General features: G+C 43.3%; 1 protein-coding gene across 3 annotated transcripts; it reads left to right on the top strand.

Moving 5' to 3' along the window:
• The first annotated feature begins 356 nt into the window (after window positions 1-356).
• On the top strand, window positions 357-16,058 carry LOC117605524 (uncharacterized). 3 transcript variants are annotated; one of them, XM_034326944.2, is made up of 4 exons: window positions 357-443; window positions 586-629; window positions 6,049-7,098; window positions 11,066-16,058. In XM_034326944.2, exons 3-4 carry the CDS (start codon window positions 6,090-6,092, stop codon window positions 11,560-11,562), a joined length of 1,506 nt encoding a protein of 501 aa, XP_034182835.1. In that variant the 5' UTR covers window positions 357-443; window positions 586-629; window positions 6,049-6,089; the 3' UTR covers window positions 11,563-16,058. The 3 variants fall into 3 exon arrangements, with proteins under 3 accessions (XP_034182835.1, XP_076548174.1, XP_034182834.1); XM_076692059.1 differs by lacking the exons at window positions 357-443; window positions 586-629 and having other exon boundaries at window positions 654-7,098; window positions 11,105-16,058; XM_034326943.2 differs by lacking the exons at window positions 357-443; window positions 586-629 and having other exon boundaries at window positions 655-7,098.
• The last annotated feature ends 2,935 nt before the right edge of the window (window positions 16,059-18,993 follow it).

The raw sequence follows: 18,993 nt of genomic DNA, 5'->3' as shown, positions 1-18,993 counted from the left end.
CTCGATTTCGATATTTACGCTCGCCTGGATGAATCGGAATTCATAGGCACAGTCTCGATTGAATTTGCCGAGTCGAAATAGGAATCGTGATCGAACAAATCCCTTCTTTTAGAAACCTTCCATGGATTATTGCACGTTGTTAAAAGAAGTTTATGAAAGTACGAAGTTAAATGACATCTTATTACGACCTGACAGAATCCATTAATGGTTATACAAGATATGGAACTTTATACCTGGCGGGATATAGATCGCAAAAACCTACATAAACTGATGGTGACCAAGGGAACGTGTTATGAAATACGGTATCCACAAGTGGATCGCTTAAACCTTCTTCTTTTTCCTTGTTTCAGGCTGATGTTTTTTCTTGTGAACCTGTAAATAAAAGGCCTCAAAGTGTACGGCGCCGTGGAGAAAACGTTTCACCCGTTCGACCTGTGCAGCAGGTAATTGATCCGAATTTGATATACGACTATGAGTTTACATTACAAATTTATAATGATGAATTAAATTTGCGGAAGTAACGATTGATATTAATGATATTTATGAGACACGATCATTGATTTACAGTATCTGCTTATGTTACAGGCTTTCCCGCGTGTTCCAGCCAGGAACACTGGCCGGTATACAAGGTGAGTTGCGCACGCGCCTACTTTCTTTATATTTTTTTTCAATCCTCCACATTAGAAACAGGCTTTAGGGCAATCTTTTTTGTTAAATATGTTTTACACCTCAATTCCTTAAACAGATCGTGAAAACTTCAAAATATTAGTTCAACAGATTGCCCTGAAGCTCCTTCATGTTTTATATTTCAACTACCAGCGTGATTGACTTTAAGAGCCGATATTAAGATAATTTTTATTGCGGCTTTAAATAGAGTCATCTCTGAATCGGTTAAACTTAATGACTCCAAAAAATTCTTTAACTGCTTTTAAAAATCCAACGTGACTGGAAGATGTTCATTCACAGCGACACTTGGTAATCGATTATTTATAAAACAAATAGTGTGTGTTGAAATAATTAATCGTCAATAACTGAAAGAACAAGTACATCAAACACACATTGGAAGAATACAAAGGATTTCATTCAATGCTAAATGCGATGAGCATTGTTCGCTGAGTTAATTTGTCGTCCTCGACCTGAAGACCTCGAAACTAAAAAGCAAAGGGGATGAAGTATCATTTCCTACGTACGTACTCGCCGTAAACAGAGGATTGTATACAACTTGCGTGGTACTAAAAGCCATAGCTACTAAACCGCTCGTACTACCTATAAATGGTCGGGTTGCTATAAAGTCCATTCATGATCGCGTCGCTTGTACAACAAACGTCAGGTGATTCGCGCCTCCCCCGCGATTTATCGCATTGCTGTTCCACCGACAGACTAGTGCTTCCTACTTGCTAAGTATGTACGATGATGAAAGAGCCAGCTGATTCGTTATTTCAAGATAAGAACGAGTGTAACTCATCCTGTTTGATAGAAAATTGTAAACGATTTGAGAACGATAGCAGAGAAGATTTTATAACAGTGTAACTCATCTTCTTTTTACAGAAAGTTGTGAATAATATGAGATAAAAGTTTCATTGTTGGGTAAGGTAGGCAAATGAAGAAACCTTTATTTTAACTTAAAAACTTTATTTATGAATACACCAGTACAAACTCGACCAGTTTTTGATTCTAAAATATCTTTTGGTTAAATAATCCTGAATAAATGGAAACTTTGCTAATTCCACAAAGGGGTATCATCGTCAAGCAGGATTAGCTTGTTCGTGGTTCGTTTCTCGTCCAGACGTTCGGATCGAACGTTTTTGTCGAAACTTCCTCGTAAAGTTCCACGCTTTATACATTTTCACGAAACGTTCGAGACATAGGACGATAAAAGTTTTCTTCGTCGGGCAGCGGGCCGCTCCCTTCTCGATATTCGATGTCGATCGCTGCATAGCCGAGTTACGACGAGAGATTCAACGCGATTAAGAAACGGCGCACACCGCGAATACAGACGGGAAATTTATAGATTCCTCTCGAACGGCTTCCAGCAGCCGCGTTATTACCCCAATAATAAACTCGTTAATGGATCAATTACATAACGGACAGCTATCCTCCGTTTATGTATCGGAGTCAAGTTCAGCCACCTTTTAACAGTCTCCGTTTATGCGACTTTCAAGTTCATCGTATTGAGAAAGATAGGAATGAATAGAAGGATGCAGTGTTTTATAGTTTCAATGACTTCAAATATCTATTATGATACAATTGATACTTGAATAATATAGGTCCATTCAGAGAAAGTGATAGTAGTATGAATCAGCTTTATTTTAGGAATCATGTAAAGGAAATCTGGATATTGTACTTTTTCCTCAGGCACTCGGTTTCTTTTCTTAACTTTAAACGATTCCAGCGAGGATATTGCGTAACTGGTTAGTAAACTTTTGATAATGATTTCCTGGTTGACTATCAAGCGCAGACAGGTCCCACGCGTGGCGCGATCTAGTGGCGCGCGAGCCTGATGGACAGATGGAAGACGTATGTGCCACCGGAGTTGTTGTCAGACCGTTTTACTTTACTGCCCCATAAAAGTACCGAGATTTAGACTGCAATACTGTCATGACTTATTGTCCGCGTCTAGCGTATACGTGTGCATGCACGCGCTCGGTTAACCCGTGTGCGTGGATGCACGCACCGTGAAACGATTCTGATGGTCACAAGACATATCATTCATTCCTCTTTTCACGTGTAACTTCACGCGTGAGAAATAGCGGCGAATTGTTGAGGACTCAATCGTTCATTCTCTTGTTGCCTTGTCAATGAAATTGTAACTCTGTTGAGTTAACTGGATGGATTCACAGAAGTACGAAAATCTAAAGTTAGCGCGGGGTTAGATCTACCCTCTGCGGTAATGTGCATTTAGCCATGCGGAAAAATATTCTATAGAAAAAGAATTAGAACAGAGACATTTGCAAGCGCAAAATCTAAAGTGCATCCGTATCGAGTGCAGTCTTATAACGAAGATCAGCGGAATTAACCGTGAATAAACCAATAATTTAATAACGATAAAGAGTAGTTATTCGGCGAGATAATGGATACCATAAAAGACGTATCAGTAAAGAGGATAGGTACTCGAGGCGTTTCTACATGAAATATTACACGAGGCGTAGCAATGGAGACTTGGAACGAGGAGGACGCTGCTAATTAGCGTTCTAAAGGGGCGCCAATAAATTTTTTCCCCCGATTTATCGCACGCTCAAAGGGTGAAAAAAAGGAAAGGGAAGCGCGTAAAGCGATGAGACTGAAGATTTTGCTCGATTTGCCGCGAGAGAGGCATCGTGAAGTAAACCAAGAGAAAAAAGAGCGGCAGAGAGGGACGGAGAGAAGAAGCACCTGCTATTCATCCATTGGCCCACAAATCCGGGTCAGACGGAGCCTTTCGTTTTTCTTTCGCTTTTTATTTTACTGGCTAAGTCAAGCGTTTGGAAGTCGAAAAGAAAAATTGAGTGGCGACAAGTGACAGAACGGAGTCGCGCGATATTCAATCTTTGCGGAAGAGAGAAGTTTGTGTGTATAGGCGACCTCGCGCGCTCACTCGCTGATTCTCGCGATGCAAGGGTGGGAGAGAGTCAGATTAGAGCACGGACTCGACGGAAGAGGGACGAGGTAGGGTCGAGGGGGTTAACATCGCGGCAGAGCGTCAAGTGGAAGGGGAGAAAGAGAGACGTGTCCGTGCAAGGAGGGTTTGCTTGCCAAACGATCCGAGAGATCGCGCTCGTGTCGCTTTCAGCCCGTTTACGCGTCCGAGCCGCGGGCAGAGCTCTCAGTTGACGCTCAGTTCGGCTCAGCGAGGCCAGAGAGAAGAAAGGGAGTCTTTTCGTGTGTGTAAACATCGCGCGTGTGTGTATCGTTGCAGCAGGCCACGGTTCCGCAGGGACTAGGCTCTCTTTCTACCTGAACAACCCGCAAAAGACCGCCCGTGTTCCTGGGGGTTCGGCTACCTGACTCTCCGGGGACATAAGGACGATAAGAAGAAAAAAAAAAGGAACACTGACGGGAGATCATCGGTCCGACCACAGACGTTCCGTTTCTCCTGACCCTTAGATAGGAGTTACCTACTCGAATTCAATTTGACTATAGTTGATCCGTGTGTCTCGAAGTGGACGTGGATAAAAGAAAAAAAAAAATAGAATAGAATTGAGAAAAATTGACAGCAAGGAACGGAGTTTGATAAAAAGGAGCGGAGTTTGGACTGAAGAGCAAGTGCGCGCTGAGAAGAGACGTCGCGTGTACATTTTGAAGAAAGTTATGAGCAGGGTGACAGTTTCCGTCGAGGAAGGAGACGCGACGACATGTGGCTCGACTATGACCTGGAGCGGGACGACAATAGCAAGATCGGTCGAGCAGTGAGAGAAACGCGGTCGTACCGTACGTACGACGAGGTGCGTTCGTTTCTGTTCTCAAGAAAACGTCGATTGCCAAGTGTCCTGTCCGCGACATGTACCAGCCACGTTATCGTTGACGGTCTGGAGCATTCATTGTCGCCGGTGACGTTTGACGATCGCGAAGTCACGTCGACTCAGTGGTCAACGGATAAGACTGCTGTCTTACGCTAATTGCTGTGCTAGCCTATCACAATAATATTGTTCGTGGCTAGAATTTCGAAGAAGCATTTCTAAAGGCGTGCTGTGTCGTTTTGTTTTCATTTGTTCCAACGTTACGGTTCCAACGTATCGTTCTACTTGGTTATCGTTTTTGGACCATTGGACTACTGGAATCTTGGATATCGGTGTTGGACAACCCGCCAACCGATTCTCATCGACGACGTCTCTGCACGTGGCCCATTCTGCCGCCCGTCAACCTCGATCAACCTCGATCAACCTCGCTCGTCGTCGCGGACGTTATCACTGTTGTGGTGGTGGTGGTGGCGGTGGCGGTGGTGGTGGTGCATGGACCTTTCCTCAACGGATTTGCTACGCATTTTATCGCGCCCCTGGGCGTCTTCGTCTCCCTCTCCGTCTCACACTGTCTCTTTTCGTTTCGTTCTTCTCTCTCTGTTCCTCTTATTCGCCGTGTGCCGTCTCCCTCCCGCGCTTACCTACCCCTCCACCTGTCTGCCGCGCCGCTGCACACCCTCCCCTCCTTCGGCAACCCTGCTCGCACGATCGCGTACCCGTACAATTTTCCCTATCCCCACCTTTCGCGCGCCTCCTCTGCTTTCCGCACGCGTTTTCTTTATTTATTCCGCGATTCCTTCGGGCAACGCGACGCGACTCGACTCGCACACATACGCACATACGTACGCACACGTACACGCGATGAATCCCGCGTCCCACCGTTCCGCGACTTTTTGAAATTGTTTCGCATCCTCGCGCCGGACCTGATACTTTGATCGGTCGCTCGGTTCGAACGAATGCGCCTGCCTCGCGCTGTCCATTGGTTGTCGATCGGCGAGACCGTCTCCTCGTAAAATCGACGATAATAACTGCCGCTTCTACTCTTTTCCCCTCTCCCGCTCGTTTCAACCTCCTTCTTCTTCTTCTTCTTCTTCTCTTTCTCGTTCACCGTCTCCTCCTACTACTTCTCCTTCTCCTCTAACCGTATTCTGCCTGTTGGACTAACGTTACTCGATCGAACATTACCTTGCTTCGCTGTCCGTCCTTGGATCGTACGCGCACGCCGTAAACGCAACCGCGCGAAACGACGACGATATGCGATCGTGGTTGCTCCTGGTCGCGTGGTGAAAATCATCGATTGTAATCGAATCGACGTGTTGCCGCGCTCTGTCCATACCCGACCGAATCGACCGGTCGAATCGGCCACGGAATCGACATCGTCGCCACCGTTCGTCAACGTCAACGTCAACGTCAACGTCCACATCGACATCGACATCGACATCGCGTCCATTCCGGACGTGGTCGTTATAACACCGGCAATCACCTGTCACCATCTGCACCATCGCCGATCACGTGGCTTGCTCGACGGCGACGCTGTACGACAATGTTCACGCCGCGCCGCTGTGCGGCTCCGGCGTGGGCCACCCTGGCTCCGTCACGCCGATGGGGACAGCCACCGGAGCGGGGAATTCCACCGGGGTGACCTGGTGGGCCATGATGAACGGTTCCCTCTACGAGGACAGCCCGCCACCGGTCCCACCAACAGCCTCCAGTCTCGTATCGATCCAGCAGCAACAACAGCAGCAAGCAACATCGACCCCGGGTTCCCATCAACAAGCTACCACACCAACCTCACCAGCTGCACCAGCTTCAGCGACAACCACCGTGCCACCGGCTCCAACAGCCAGCGCCAGTTCGACCTCGCCGAGCGCCTCCTCGGTGGCGAGCAACAGCGGGCCTGGACCACTCCACATACCCGCCAAGAGGTTGACCGCCACGCCGGCCGGATCCTCTTACGGGGAAGTCGGCTGTGTCGATTCCTCTGCGGCGCCCGCCGCTGGACCAGCGGGCGTCATTCGTCATTCCCACTCGTCCTCCGCTGGCTCCCAAGGCGGCTGGAGTTACAGCCCCCATCATCCCCAGGAATCGCACTACTCGTCCGCCGCGGCCGCTGATTCCCTGAATCATCACCAGACCTACGGGGGAAACAATCCCCCGACCTATTACAATCTGGCGGCCGATCCCACCTCTACTTCCGGCTCCTCCAGGGACAACCGGAAAGCTGGCACGTTGAGCTTTTGGTCGCCAGCCGCGGCAACCGCTGGATCCGCTGCAACGCCCGGCGCCGCATCTGACTACAAGTCCTACAACTCGGTCGGCTCTGCAACCACCAGTTCCTCCACGGGTGCTGGTTCATCCTCGGTCCCCAGCGGGGTCACGGATCCGGCCGTCTCCTCCTGTCATCAGAGCTTCTCCCAGAGCTGGTGTAACTACGCGCCGTACACCACGGCCAGGCATCACCATCCGGTGGACACGGCCGGTCATCATCATCCTCACTCTCAAGCAGGAGTGCCGTACTTGACACCATCCGCGGCAGACGACCGGGGAAGGGTCACTGCTGCCATGGTCGCGGCCGAGGGCGCATTTCCTCACGATGGATACGGTGGTCTAAGGAATTACGGGGCGCCCGAACCTGTCACCTCCAGTCCGTACCCACCTCCAGGTAAGCATCGACTCTTTCCTTATTGTTATCATTCGTCCCTGTCCATTTCAGTAGGTCCCGCCAACGTCACGGTAAAGTATACCCAACTAATCAATTCTGAAACCGCCCCAATGCTTAATATTTCTTGCTCCACGAGGTCGTTCTTTATACGCGTTCCGGTGAGACCGGAAGGAAGCGTCGTTGAATGTCGCGAGATCGTGCCACCCGGTCTGTTCGAAATGCTGGCCTTGAGATGGGAGGAGAAAACGGAAGGGTAGACAATTTAAACGGTCTAAGACCACGGTGCCACAGACCCGTCGTGCCAACGATCGTCATCGTTCATTCACGTGTTTGGTCATTCTCTTTCGTCCCCACTCGGCGTCCTTTTCTCCGGTCCCTGGAACCCATGAAACGTCGCATGAGCAACAACGAACCGCGGCAGGTTTATTGGCGGCCGTAACTCGTAAACTCTGGCGTGCGCCTCCGATCAGCTGATCCGTTCCATGACCCGTACGGACGTTCAGTCTTCTGCTAACGACCGTCCCCGTTTTCCTCCTTGCTCAATGTTTTCGTTCGATTCCCTTCTACCGTTCTCTTCTCTTTTTTCCTGCTAGCCTTTGGCGCGATTTTTAAACATTTACCCCTTGCTCTTGTTACCTGACTCATATAACCAGTTTCAGTTCTACCGATTCCGTGGCAATAAGTTTCTTCGCTAGCAATCGAATCTAGTCTTAACTAATTGGCATTCCTGATACATCGTTCGGTCGGGGAAAACCAAACGGGTTTTAGGAGCAACCTCCGGTGGTTGATCGTAACGCTTTAGGACCAGGAGATTTTTAGCGACGATTAGCAACCGTTAGCCAAGAGGAAAGGAAAAAACATCGAGTCTACCGGCTGAATCGTAAAGAATAGAAAAATACGAGACACGGCGGCTAGTCATACGGGCACGCTCGGCCCCGATAAACGAGATATCGTTCGCGTGATTCTCTCGTCCACAAAGTTAATCGTATGCGTGGAGAAGGGAGGTGCACGCGCAGGCGTGCGATACATACAAAGTAGCAGAATACGAGCGCCACGTATAGTTTAACCGTCACCCAATAGATGGCAGCTCCATTATCTTTGTTCGTTCGTTTGGTGTCTGAAAGGAGGGTAGACTGGTCCGAAAGAACATAGCCGGGCCACGGCACAAACTCCGATCTTCAAGAGTTGCGCGAACGACAGCTGCTTTCGACTTAGTTCCTCGACCGTTTTAGCAGTTCTGATAAACATCATCCTGTGTTTAAGAAGATGTGTCCGAAAGGAAACCGGTTGCACCCCGACGTCGTACGTCAATCGTTTAAGCGTCATTTCACAGCCCCGTAAGGACCAGCGTCCTTTCGTTTCTTAATTTATCTTGCGACCATCCACGCCTCCCTCGTTCCTTTAATCGTTTCTAATTAGATCCTTTGCCAATTTACGGACCAGTACGATTGAAAGAGATATTTCTGCATTTATACAACTCTTACATTGCCGCTTTTTCCTGTTAGATCCTCTGATAGAACCGTTTCGTTAGACTTTCTGACCGAGGGAGGGTAGGCGCGATGACCGTACACGCTAATTGCTGGCAACACGCCGGCCGCAAATCGATACCTCTTTTATTCCACAGTTTCGTTGTAAACCCCATTCTCGTGTGCGTACACCGTGCACGTTGACATTCGTGAGAATCCTGACCTTTGTTAAATAATTTGCATATCCCAGCATTTTACTGGGCAATAAATTCCTGTCGCTTAAGCAATCGCGCCGCGATACCCGCGGAACGAGACGAGACGAGACGAACGTTGGCAAAAGACGGGAATAGAGGAAGAGCGAGGGGAGACAGGGATTCTCTGCTCGAATCAGGGATAGCAAGAGAAAGATGAAAGATGGAAGACTAGAGAGGCAAGGTATTACGCGATCTAATAACGGGGAGGAAGGAAAGACGGAAGTTGTACCGGCTCCCTGAATCTTCTATAAAAACACGTTTATTATATTTTATTTTTTTTTATTTTTCATCAAAAGCAGCGTGTTAATGTTGGCGGAAAAAGAAAGGGAAACGAAGAGTTTAAACGTTGGATAATTTATTCGTGTTCCTGTCGCTGTTGACATGTTATTTCAATTGTAAATAAACCGGCCTATTTTTGGACACTTTAATCAGATTTCACGATAAAGTCTGCGTTAAACCAGGAAAATGAAATGAACGGTTTTGGAAAACAGGACACGACCGGGAATTGAACATTGTTAAGGGGTGAAGACAGGATTTTGTTGCTACGTTATTGAACTCCACTGCATTTTGTAAACATGCACCAATTCCTGGGCACTCTTGTCCGTACTTGGGTTAAAGATAGACGCTGGCCGTCTGCTTTCGTAATCTCTTCGAAGTTTCACGCGCTTACGACCGGACTGTTGCAGCATCTTCCGAATAATGATATTTATATCGTTATTTCATGGCGTACGCCAATCCGGAAACGGGATTGTTTTCAAATCGGGTTAAACAAATTTTTTGATGTTCGTTAACGCCGAAATAAGAATCAGAAAAGTATTTTCAGAAGACAAATTTGGGATACTGCCTTGCGCGTTTTAATTATTTTTGATGAAATAAAAATAATAAAAAAACAGACTACTGGTGTTATACAAACGAAACGAACGTGTTCACGAATAAATTATAAAGTTATTTGTAGAGAAAAACAAAAAAGATTATTCCGAAATTTTGCATTTGTAATTTTTGTTATCGCGATTTGATAGCAGAAAAAATCGGATATGGGCAATCGGCTGCACGTTTTTATATTTTTTTAATATTGCAAAATTGCGCCTGGTTCCCATTTGATTTACGCTTTTAAATTAGAAATTTATTTATGCAAGAAATGGTAAATATTAAAGTTTCAATTAGTGCCTGGATGTCCAGTCGCTCATATAAAAATCTGCAAACCAGTTAAGCGTCTCGAACCACCTAATACGAAGTGGAACATACTAACAGTTCCGCGTTTCGTGTTCAGTTTCATGTTTTTCGTGCGGCTAGTAAGGCAGGTCCAATTATATCGTGGCAAACCCTTCACGTACGTGGGTCACACACACAAATGCGTGGGTTAAGAGCACGCTCGAACGTTGGGGAGCTGCTTCGGGTGTGAATTTCACGATCTCGTGACCTCACGACCTTCTCTTTCAGGAAAACCTTGTCTCAGCAAGAAATTTCACCACTTTGAGTTTTGTCACCACATTCCTCATGAATTTTGAAATGTTGGAAGTTAATTATTTTTAATAGACGAGTTCTAATAACTCGTCAGATTCTTCTGCAGGAAGGATAACTATTTTAAATATTAATGGTTCAACCAAGGTACAAGGACGGGGATTAAACTGGTGGAGATTGTTAAACTTCAATAATAAATTACACGCAATCAATATTGATCATAAATAAATGTTAATGGGGTTGTAAAAATGATATGAACATATTTTTTATAACAATTAGCCGGGTGTTACGTTTATCGACTTGGACTTCAACTTAGGCATTTGATGTCAGCTCATTATCAGAGTGTTTGGTCAACTTGATAGGGTAATTTTTTGCTGAAATTAAAACTGGATTTGATACTGTCTATGATACTTATGTACCAGAAGTCAATAATGATTATATTCAGGAAAAAGTGGAACGGTACTGGTATGGTTACGCACCGATACGTCGATTAACGAGCTTCTGCTGTCTAATGACTTAACGAGCCGAAAGAAAAAAGAGTTGTTATGACCGCTCATTTTCGATTAATCGCGATGCAGAAGTTTGAATCAGGTTAGATCAACTAACCACGTAACGTGTTGTAAATAGGGTTTATTAAAATGCATTAGATCTTGGCTGCAGCAAGATAATTCATGAACAATTCGATAAGCGTAACCCTCGACGTAGAAGGAAAGCGAAATTTTGCACGCCAGCTATATCTTAGCTAGCAACTAGGTTGTTTGTTACCGGCAAACTAATTGTGTTAAGTGATGTGGGGTTCCTCCCCATCTTCGTTGTTTCCCGCAGGTTCCCTGGCGGGAGTCGGCGTCGGTGTCGGCGTGGCCGGGATGGGCGTCGGTTGCGGGAGTTCGAACGCCCTGGAATGGGCAGCAGGTCAAGCGACGGTGCGGAAGAAACGCAAGCCCTATTCGAAGTTTCAAACGCTCGAACTCGAGAAGGAGTTTCTGTTCAACGCGTACGTGTCGAAGCAGAAACGATGGGAACTGGCGCGTAATCTGAACTTGACCGAGCGTCAGGTGAAGATCTGGTTCCAGAATCGTCGGATGAAGAACAAGAAGAACAATCAGCGACAGACGCAGCAGCAGAACAATAATAACAACAACAATAGCAGCGCCAATAACGCGAATCACCACACGGCGACCGGAAGTCACCACCATCAGAGTGCCGCGCATGCGCCGCCATCGAGTCACCACGTGGTCGCGCAGGCGCACCACGCGAACGGTTCCGCGAAGCATCATCAGTGACCCGTGGCCTTCTCTGGGATCGTCTTTGGCCATCATCAACACAACCAGGGCTCGACGAACGGCTGTGGGACTGGAAACGGGACCGGAACAGCGACCGTGTCAGGGAGCGGAAACGGTACCGGCCACACCAACAGCAGCCACGCGGGCCTGGTTACAGGTCACAGCCATACGCTTCACGCGCCCCAACCTCAAACGCCTCTGCCGACCCACGCTGCCGCTGGTGCATCCTCCAACACTGTCACACCCCCCACCGCCATCGTTCATCCTCACATTCATGCACACGCTCATCATCATCATCATCACCATCAGTTGGCACACGTGGCTCAGCAGTATCCTACGCTCCTTCATCAAACGCCCCATGGCCTGGCCGCCTGAACTCGATCCTATCAGGCACGGACGCCCCAGAGAATAATCATCGACGAGTCCTGTCTCGCGTGACTCGTTGGATGGAACGCAACTTCTCATCGTCTTCGTCGTCGTCGTCAAGGATTGGCCATCCGTGACTACGTCGGGATAGATAGACACATGTACTTACCCGCACACACTCTATCGAACCTTGTTCAGCAGCTGTTCAAAGACTGCCTACCACTTGTAACGAGAGATAACGTTTCGCGAGTAGTATATTATTATTATTATTATTATTATATTATTTTATTATTATTATTAATGTTATTATTACGATCATCGTCATCTTCATCGTCATCATGGTTATCAATTCAACGGAAGGGACACTGTTGTATAGAAGAGCACTGTTGGTCCACCGTTGGACTCTTTCTTTTCTTTTTTGTTCCCGCGTGTCGTCGGTGTCAGGTGTCGATCTTCTTCGAGTAGTGCGCATTAGAAGATATATGCGGCACCGAGAAATCTGTCCAATTCGTAATTCGGTAGTACTTCCTCCAGTTATACATATTATATATATATATAGAGATATACATAGTAAAGCAAATTAGTGTCACTTAGCGTCTGGTCCCCCTAGTTCCCGTCTGGATGAACACCATCGACTCCTGCTCCACCCCATCCCCAACAGGTTTTTACTCCCTCGACCGTGCGTTTGCTTTGTCTTCAACTGGTTCAGCCCGTGAATCGGAAAGAATCGAAGAACGTGTCGTGGCTGTTATACGAGAAGACGGCGCCATTGGGTTCCGAGGCTACGACAAATGAGCTCTAACCGGGGATTTCGAGATGAGAAAATCGCCTATCAGGGGTAAGTGTGCAGAAACGAGGTTAGAGCGTGAAATTCGAGTAAACGATGAATTCGTGCGGAAAAATTTGATCGGCGTTCATGAAAAATCGTCTACCTTCATTTAATCGTTGGATCATCGATGATCCAATTAGATTCGTTGCTACTGTCTGTGATTCGCGGAAAGTACTATTGTTTTCTTCTTTTCTTTTTTTGCGGAGATGGTGACAATCGATCGCGAGCTACGGCGTTCTTTCATCGACACCGGTGTTGTCGGTGTATTTGCACGGTTGACGCGTGTTAGTTTAATTTCGTCGCGAGACAAAATCCAATAATGGAATTGCTCGTTTCATGGGATCCAATGCATCCGTCGTTCTGAACACGAGAGCTGATTCCCGATCCTGGTAAGGATCAGTGGATCTTACGTGAGAAAAACTCGATCGTTGGAGAGTCTGAGCAGGATCAAGCGTTTGGACCTCTGTAGATAACTTCTATATTCATTGTCCGACGCTTTGTTTTGTAGAAAAACCAGCTATCGATCAGCGATTTTTAAAAAAATAGGCCAAGACACGTTCGCATTAGACTTAGTGCAAAGCAACCATACGTTCGTAGGGTTAGTCTAATTATGTCCAGAGTGTTGTATTCATCGCCTACCAAGGATCGCAAACTAGTACTTATAATTCTTATATTATATGTAAAGAAAATAAAACGACTTTTAGATGTAAAGGCATACCTAGTGGACTATGAAGTGCTGGTGAGAGCACTGCTCTAAGACTGAGTTTAGGAACTTCATCGCTAGAGCTGTGTTATGTGTGTACTAAAATGAAAGAAAGAAGTTCGTTTGTTAATTGTTGAACGTGGAAATTAATGTTTGTTTTTTTTTCGTTTGAATTACAAAAATCCAAAGAGATTTCACTGAATTAGAAGATGCTACCCGGCGAATGACAGCACTGTGATTAGTCGAAATGAATTCGAATCGATGTTATAAAATTAAATGTTGTAGAATGTGAATATTTTGTTATTCACGGAAGAAATTTTATTCAAATTCGAGGATTTTTGGCTCACTCATCAAACGTCTTTCGGTAACCGCGACCGAGTTAAAATTCGGGTGTGCGGGATGATGTCTATCCTTGTATTAGATTGGCAACTGAATTCGAATCTAGACTTAGAAAGCTTATATATCAAAAGGATAGTTTAAAATTAAATTTAAATTGTCGCTATTTCAAAAAATTTGAATTCCCAAAGAAATCGAAAGAATTCTTCTCGATGGAACCAAGTCCTAAACCCGGTCTAAGAGCGATGGTAATCAAAGCGTTTTACCTTTTAACCGGTACGTCAGCGAGTAAGTAGGTAATTTAATCGGATGTTCAATGAAAATAAATATCCCAGTGGATCTCTATTCTCTAAGGTGCAACATTATCTAAATTGTAAGGGCCGCTGAATGAGTGTGCACACTTACGGTATATTACGTATACATACTGCGTGTGTCCTCTTCTTGTATGCACTTGTGCATGTGTGTGTGTGTATGCGCTCGCGTGTCTACACCCGCGTATACGTCAAAGAAATACAAGCTTTGCACCAGAGAGAGAGGAAGAGAAAAAAAAATCGATAAAGAGAAAGTAGGGCCAAGGAGAATATTGAAATTTCTCGGAGGTGTAGGTGCGTGAGCGCGCGTGTGCGAGTCAGTGACTGCGAGAGAGAAAGATGAACGGAGATGACTCGAGCGAGAGAGATAAAGTGAATGTACACAGTCAACGTAAAACTTAATCCAGACTTGCATACAATCGTTTGCACTTAAGGTAAAAAAATACCATGTTGCAAATAAAATTTTATAAACAAAACTATTTTATTCGCGTTTAATAAAATAACGGCAAATAACTTTTACATATTTGTTTCAATGTTTGCGGGCAAAGATATGTATCTCTGGATTAGGTTTGATAGTTAATGATAAATGCAAAACGTGACGCGAAACGAGAATTACAAAAGATATTATAATAATTAGGGTAACATTAAAGAAGAAAATAAACATGAACACAGACACAAATGGATACACACGGAACACAATTGTAAGATTGAGTCTTGGATGAACGATACACTGCTCCGCCACGATTACTATGATACACTAATTATGTAACGACCGTTTAAGTATGATAACAGTATAAGTGAAATAAAGTGATTCTTGAGAAGCAAGCGAAGAAATATCAGAGAAAGGTGAAAATTTCATCGGGGTTTTCTTGGGGGTGGTGGGGGGTTAATATGGTGTCTTTTACGTCAAGATCAAGATCATGCAGTTGGCGAACCACATTCGGATTTTATCGTGAGTTGTAATTAGTTGCTAATTGTCTTGCCGCTGACGATTTTTATTGCGATTATTATGATTATTATTATTATTATTATATTATATTATTATATTGATTATTATTATTATTATTGTGAGCGTCACGTTAATATTATGTTATTGTTTTTATTGTGTGTTGTTTTGTATGTACCTATCAGCCTATACGATCATGATATTATTATTAACAAAGCGATGGATTTACACAGGTATACACACACGTCCACGAAGCACACATCGATAAATATATACAGGGTGCTCCATAAGAGATGAGACGTAGAAATATGAATTAATATCTAAAACAACTTGTGCAATTTTTTAAATTTTGTTTTAATTTACAGCAATCGTTGTATTTGAGTAATTCTTGATTTTTGAATGGACCTGTAGCTTGCAGATGCTTATATCATTTTCGAAATACAACAGACGGGTTTTAAATATCAATTTGATTAAGTATTGAAAAACTGTATATTTGTAGAATTGGATTCCGCATATTATGAGACGCCCTGTATATTCAAGGAAACACGGTGTTATTAAAAGTGCACGATTAATTTTAACTCATGCAGGATAATCTGTCGACCTGATTCACATTCTATCCTACTTCAACATGTTTTTTGTTCATTTACACAATACTTTTTCCAATTTCCTCTGTTTTGTCTTTAGCTATCTTTCACATAATTACAGCATATCTCAAATTTTCTTCTGATACACTTACATGATATTTTATTCCTCCTCAATAGTAATGCATATATTTCTTAAAAATTTAGCAGAAATAATTTGTTAAGTTTTAGAAAAATTGAGGAAATAGGAAAAAGGAAAAAGAGAGAGAATGTGTGTATGCATGCGTGTGAGAGAGAAGAAAGAACTTCAAGTCTCGTTTATCAGATTAAAAAAATGTTTATGTTTCTTTTTTTTTATATTCGAGTTATTGGAAGGAAAGGAGAGATTGTTCTGGTGTTATTTCCTCTTTTTTATTTGTATATTGACGGCTGGAAAATTTATACATTTTCTTCTGTTGAACGAAAAAGGAATGTGAAGAGAATTGCAATTATATTATTGTTTCATGCTCAATATTGTTATTAACACTATAATTAATTAATCCTTCCTGGTGTACGAGCATCCACCGTAACTTATAATCAAGCTCATCTGCTTAATGTTTATTCTATATCTCGTGAATCCTCACCACCACCCCCAGATCCTTAAACTCACCCTCTGTTGTACGTTTCTTCGGCATCTTCTCATTAGCTCAAATACAATATAGGAAATTTTGATTAGTTGGAAAATCTCGATCATGGTTTTAATAATATTGAACGCGTATTGACTTCTCTAAAATATAATTTTATCAATATTAAGTTTGCAAAATATTTAATTTGAAATTTGGCAATTCGTAATTTGAAGCAAATTAAGATTTTAATTAAAAATTTTAACACGTTCCTGTTATTTTAGCCATGATGATCGTAAGGTGATTTGTTGGGGGAATTAATTTTATTTTGCGAATAATCTATAGCAAGGGATGTTCGCGTTTCGATGGAACGTTTCGTCAGCTTGTATCTGTTTCTAGCTGTATTTTGTATGATATTAATTACGGTTTTAAGGTAGACATTAATTATGCTAACTTGTAAATAAAGACACAAAATTTATCCTGTATCGAAGTGCAATAATAAAAACATGTTTAATTAGTGCCAAAGTAATTTTGCAGAGATGAGAAGAAAGCACAACGATATCCTTCAGCTTTAAACCTTCTACTTCCAAAAGTAATAAAGAACATCGCAACCTGATTATTGAATTATTTCTTACGGTAAGTTATACACACTTTACTAACATATTTAAAAAAATGCTTTTACAAAAGTACATTGTGAAGTATGTATCTATGTTAATTTATAGATATACTATATGTTAATTTTTGCAAAACGACACTATGCATAGATTGACCTAATAATTTTAACAAATTTCCATCGCCAAACCAGTATAAAGATTTTTAATTTTATGTTGAAAAAGATAGAGATAATGGTGTGAAGAAAGGGTATCGTGGAAAACCGTTGTAAAAGTAAAATCGCCTGTTGGAAACTGTGTTACCATGGGTTCGTGGGTCGAGTGACCAACTTTCTATCGATAAAAAAAATTGAACAGCCTCTCTGGCGGCTTGTTGTTACTCGTAGGAATTGTCCAGCCCTTGAATAACAGAGCAAAAAAAATTAGAAACTTCTGCCCTAACTTTCTAAACCGATTTTAGTTTCACGAACATCTTCAGTCCTGTGAAACATACTGCTCGGTATGGACGCGATTTTCCTATCGAAAATGGTGCAGTATATTTACTTTTTTTAATTTTATAAAAATTTTTAGGTAAAATATTGACTGATTTTGCATTATCGTTCGTGCCGAGCAACAGTGTAGTACAAGTTATGTAACAAAGATACCTAAGCTCATTGCATGCCTTCAAATTTTTATTTTAGTGTTTATGAACGTTTTGTTATGTGGTAGATAATGGTGTTATCAGTGATAACTGAGGTGACATGGTGGAAGGTGCAACTTCGGTAGAACCTGCAAGTAAGGTAAGCATAATGTATATTTTTGAAATTGTTAACTTAGAAAGTAAAAATTTTTGAGGATGTAATCCCAATTATCGAAGATGAAGCTGTAAAACATTGAAGGATAATAAACACTGAAGAACGTTCGTGCAAGAGAGAGCAGTATTGAATCAGAATAACGGAAGATCTAATAACAAGGGTCAGTAGGTGTAATTTGTGGGACAATATTTCACGATTACCACTCCCACGTTGACTTACAAATCAGTCTTAAATGCAATCTCTTGCATAAGACGTCCTCTCTCTTCTTCTTTCATATCCTGTGCTCTAAAATCTGTACCATTCGCTTCGTTATAAAGCTGTTTGATTAATCTTAGCTAATTCGCTTAAAAAAGAAAAATTTTTATAAATTTTAACGCTGAGACAGTAGAAATGCAGAAAATGAAATGGCGTGTATAGATCACCTAAGGCAGATAAATTGTTGAAAAATTTGCGCACCATTACGGAAGCGAATCGAACACCTCGTCACACTAAATAATAATTTAACGCGTTATGCACAGTACCTGCTTTTTCCAATTGTTGCATAAATATCACGCGAAGGACAGTACAACCTTTTTATCTGAGCATCGTAAACGGAGGTCAATTTGTTCGCTTCGTTACTTGTAAACGATAAACGATTCAAGATAGCAACGTAACACATTCTTGCAACCAATCGGTTGCGTCGACCGTAACTACCTGTTTCCTAGCTGTGGAATATGCAGAGGTAATAGCACGCTTCGAACCACAAAATGGCGTACTTTCCACAACGATAAGCTGTTTATTTCTAGTAGACTAAGCGAAGGTGAAACATGACTCGATAATATGTAAAAACTAGAAAGACTGGGGGCCAGGTTATCAAGCTGGTTTGAGGAAATTTCATTCGAAATATAAATAAAAAATGAAGTCAGCCACGAAGGAGTTAAATCAAAGAATACCAACTGGTATTCGTGCGGCATATAAGACAGCAAAGGGTTAATTACGGTTAATTACGCTACTCCAAAGATTTTATTATAATCCAACAAAATTTACCACTGAACAGGACCGATTGGTTACCGGTGTAAATTAACATTCCTGCTGGCATAAGTCGTTAACGTCGAGCATCCAAAGAATGCTTCCACGTCCACGACTATATTTCGACGAGATAAAAATTTCGAATCACCGGCTTAGTTCAGCTGAAAATCTGCAACATTGTGCGAAATATGATCGAAAGAAGAAGATGCGTTCGGCTCGTGGACTAATAAAAGGTTGACCAAACGTCCTCTCCCGGACCAAGTGGAGGAGCCAGTTTTTTCGAGGCAACCAAGACACCCGCCCACCGTGTTCCACCTATTCCACCATCACAACCACCGACACCA

This window comes from Osmia lignaria, chromosome 14 (assembly GCF_051020975.1).
Source record: "Osmia lignaria lignaria isolate PbOS001 chromosome 14, iyOsmLign1, whole genome shotgun sequence".
NCBI classification, from domain to species: domain Eukaryota; kingdom Metazoa; phylum Arthropoda; class Insecta; order Hymenoptera; family Megachilidae; genus Osmia; species Osmia lignaria.
The sequence above is the reverse complement of the archived record's forward strand: the minus strand, read 5'-3'. Positions and strand labels throughout refer to the sequence as shown.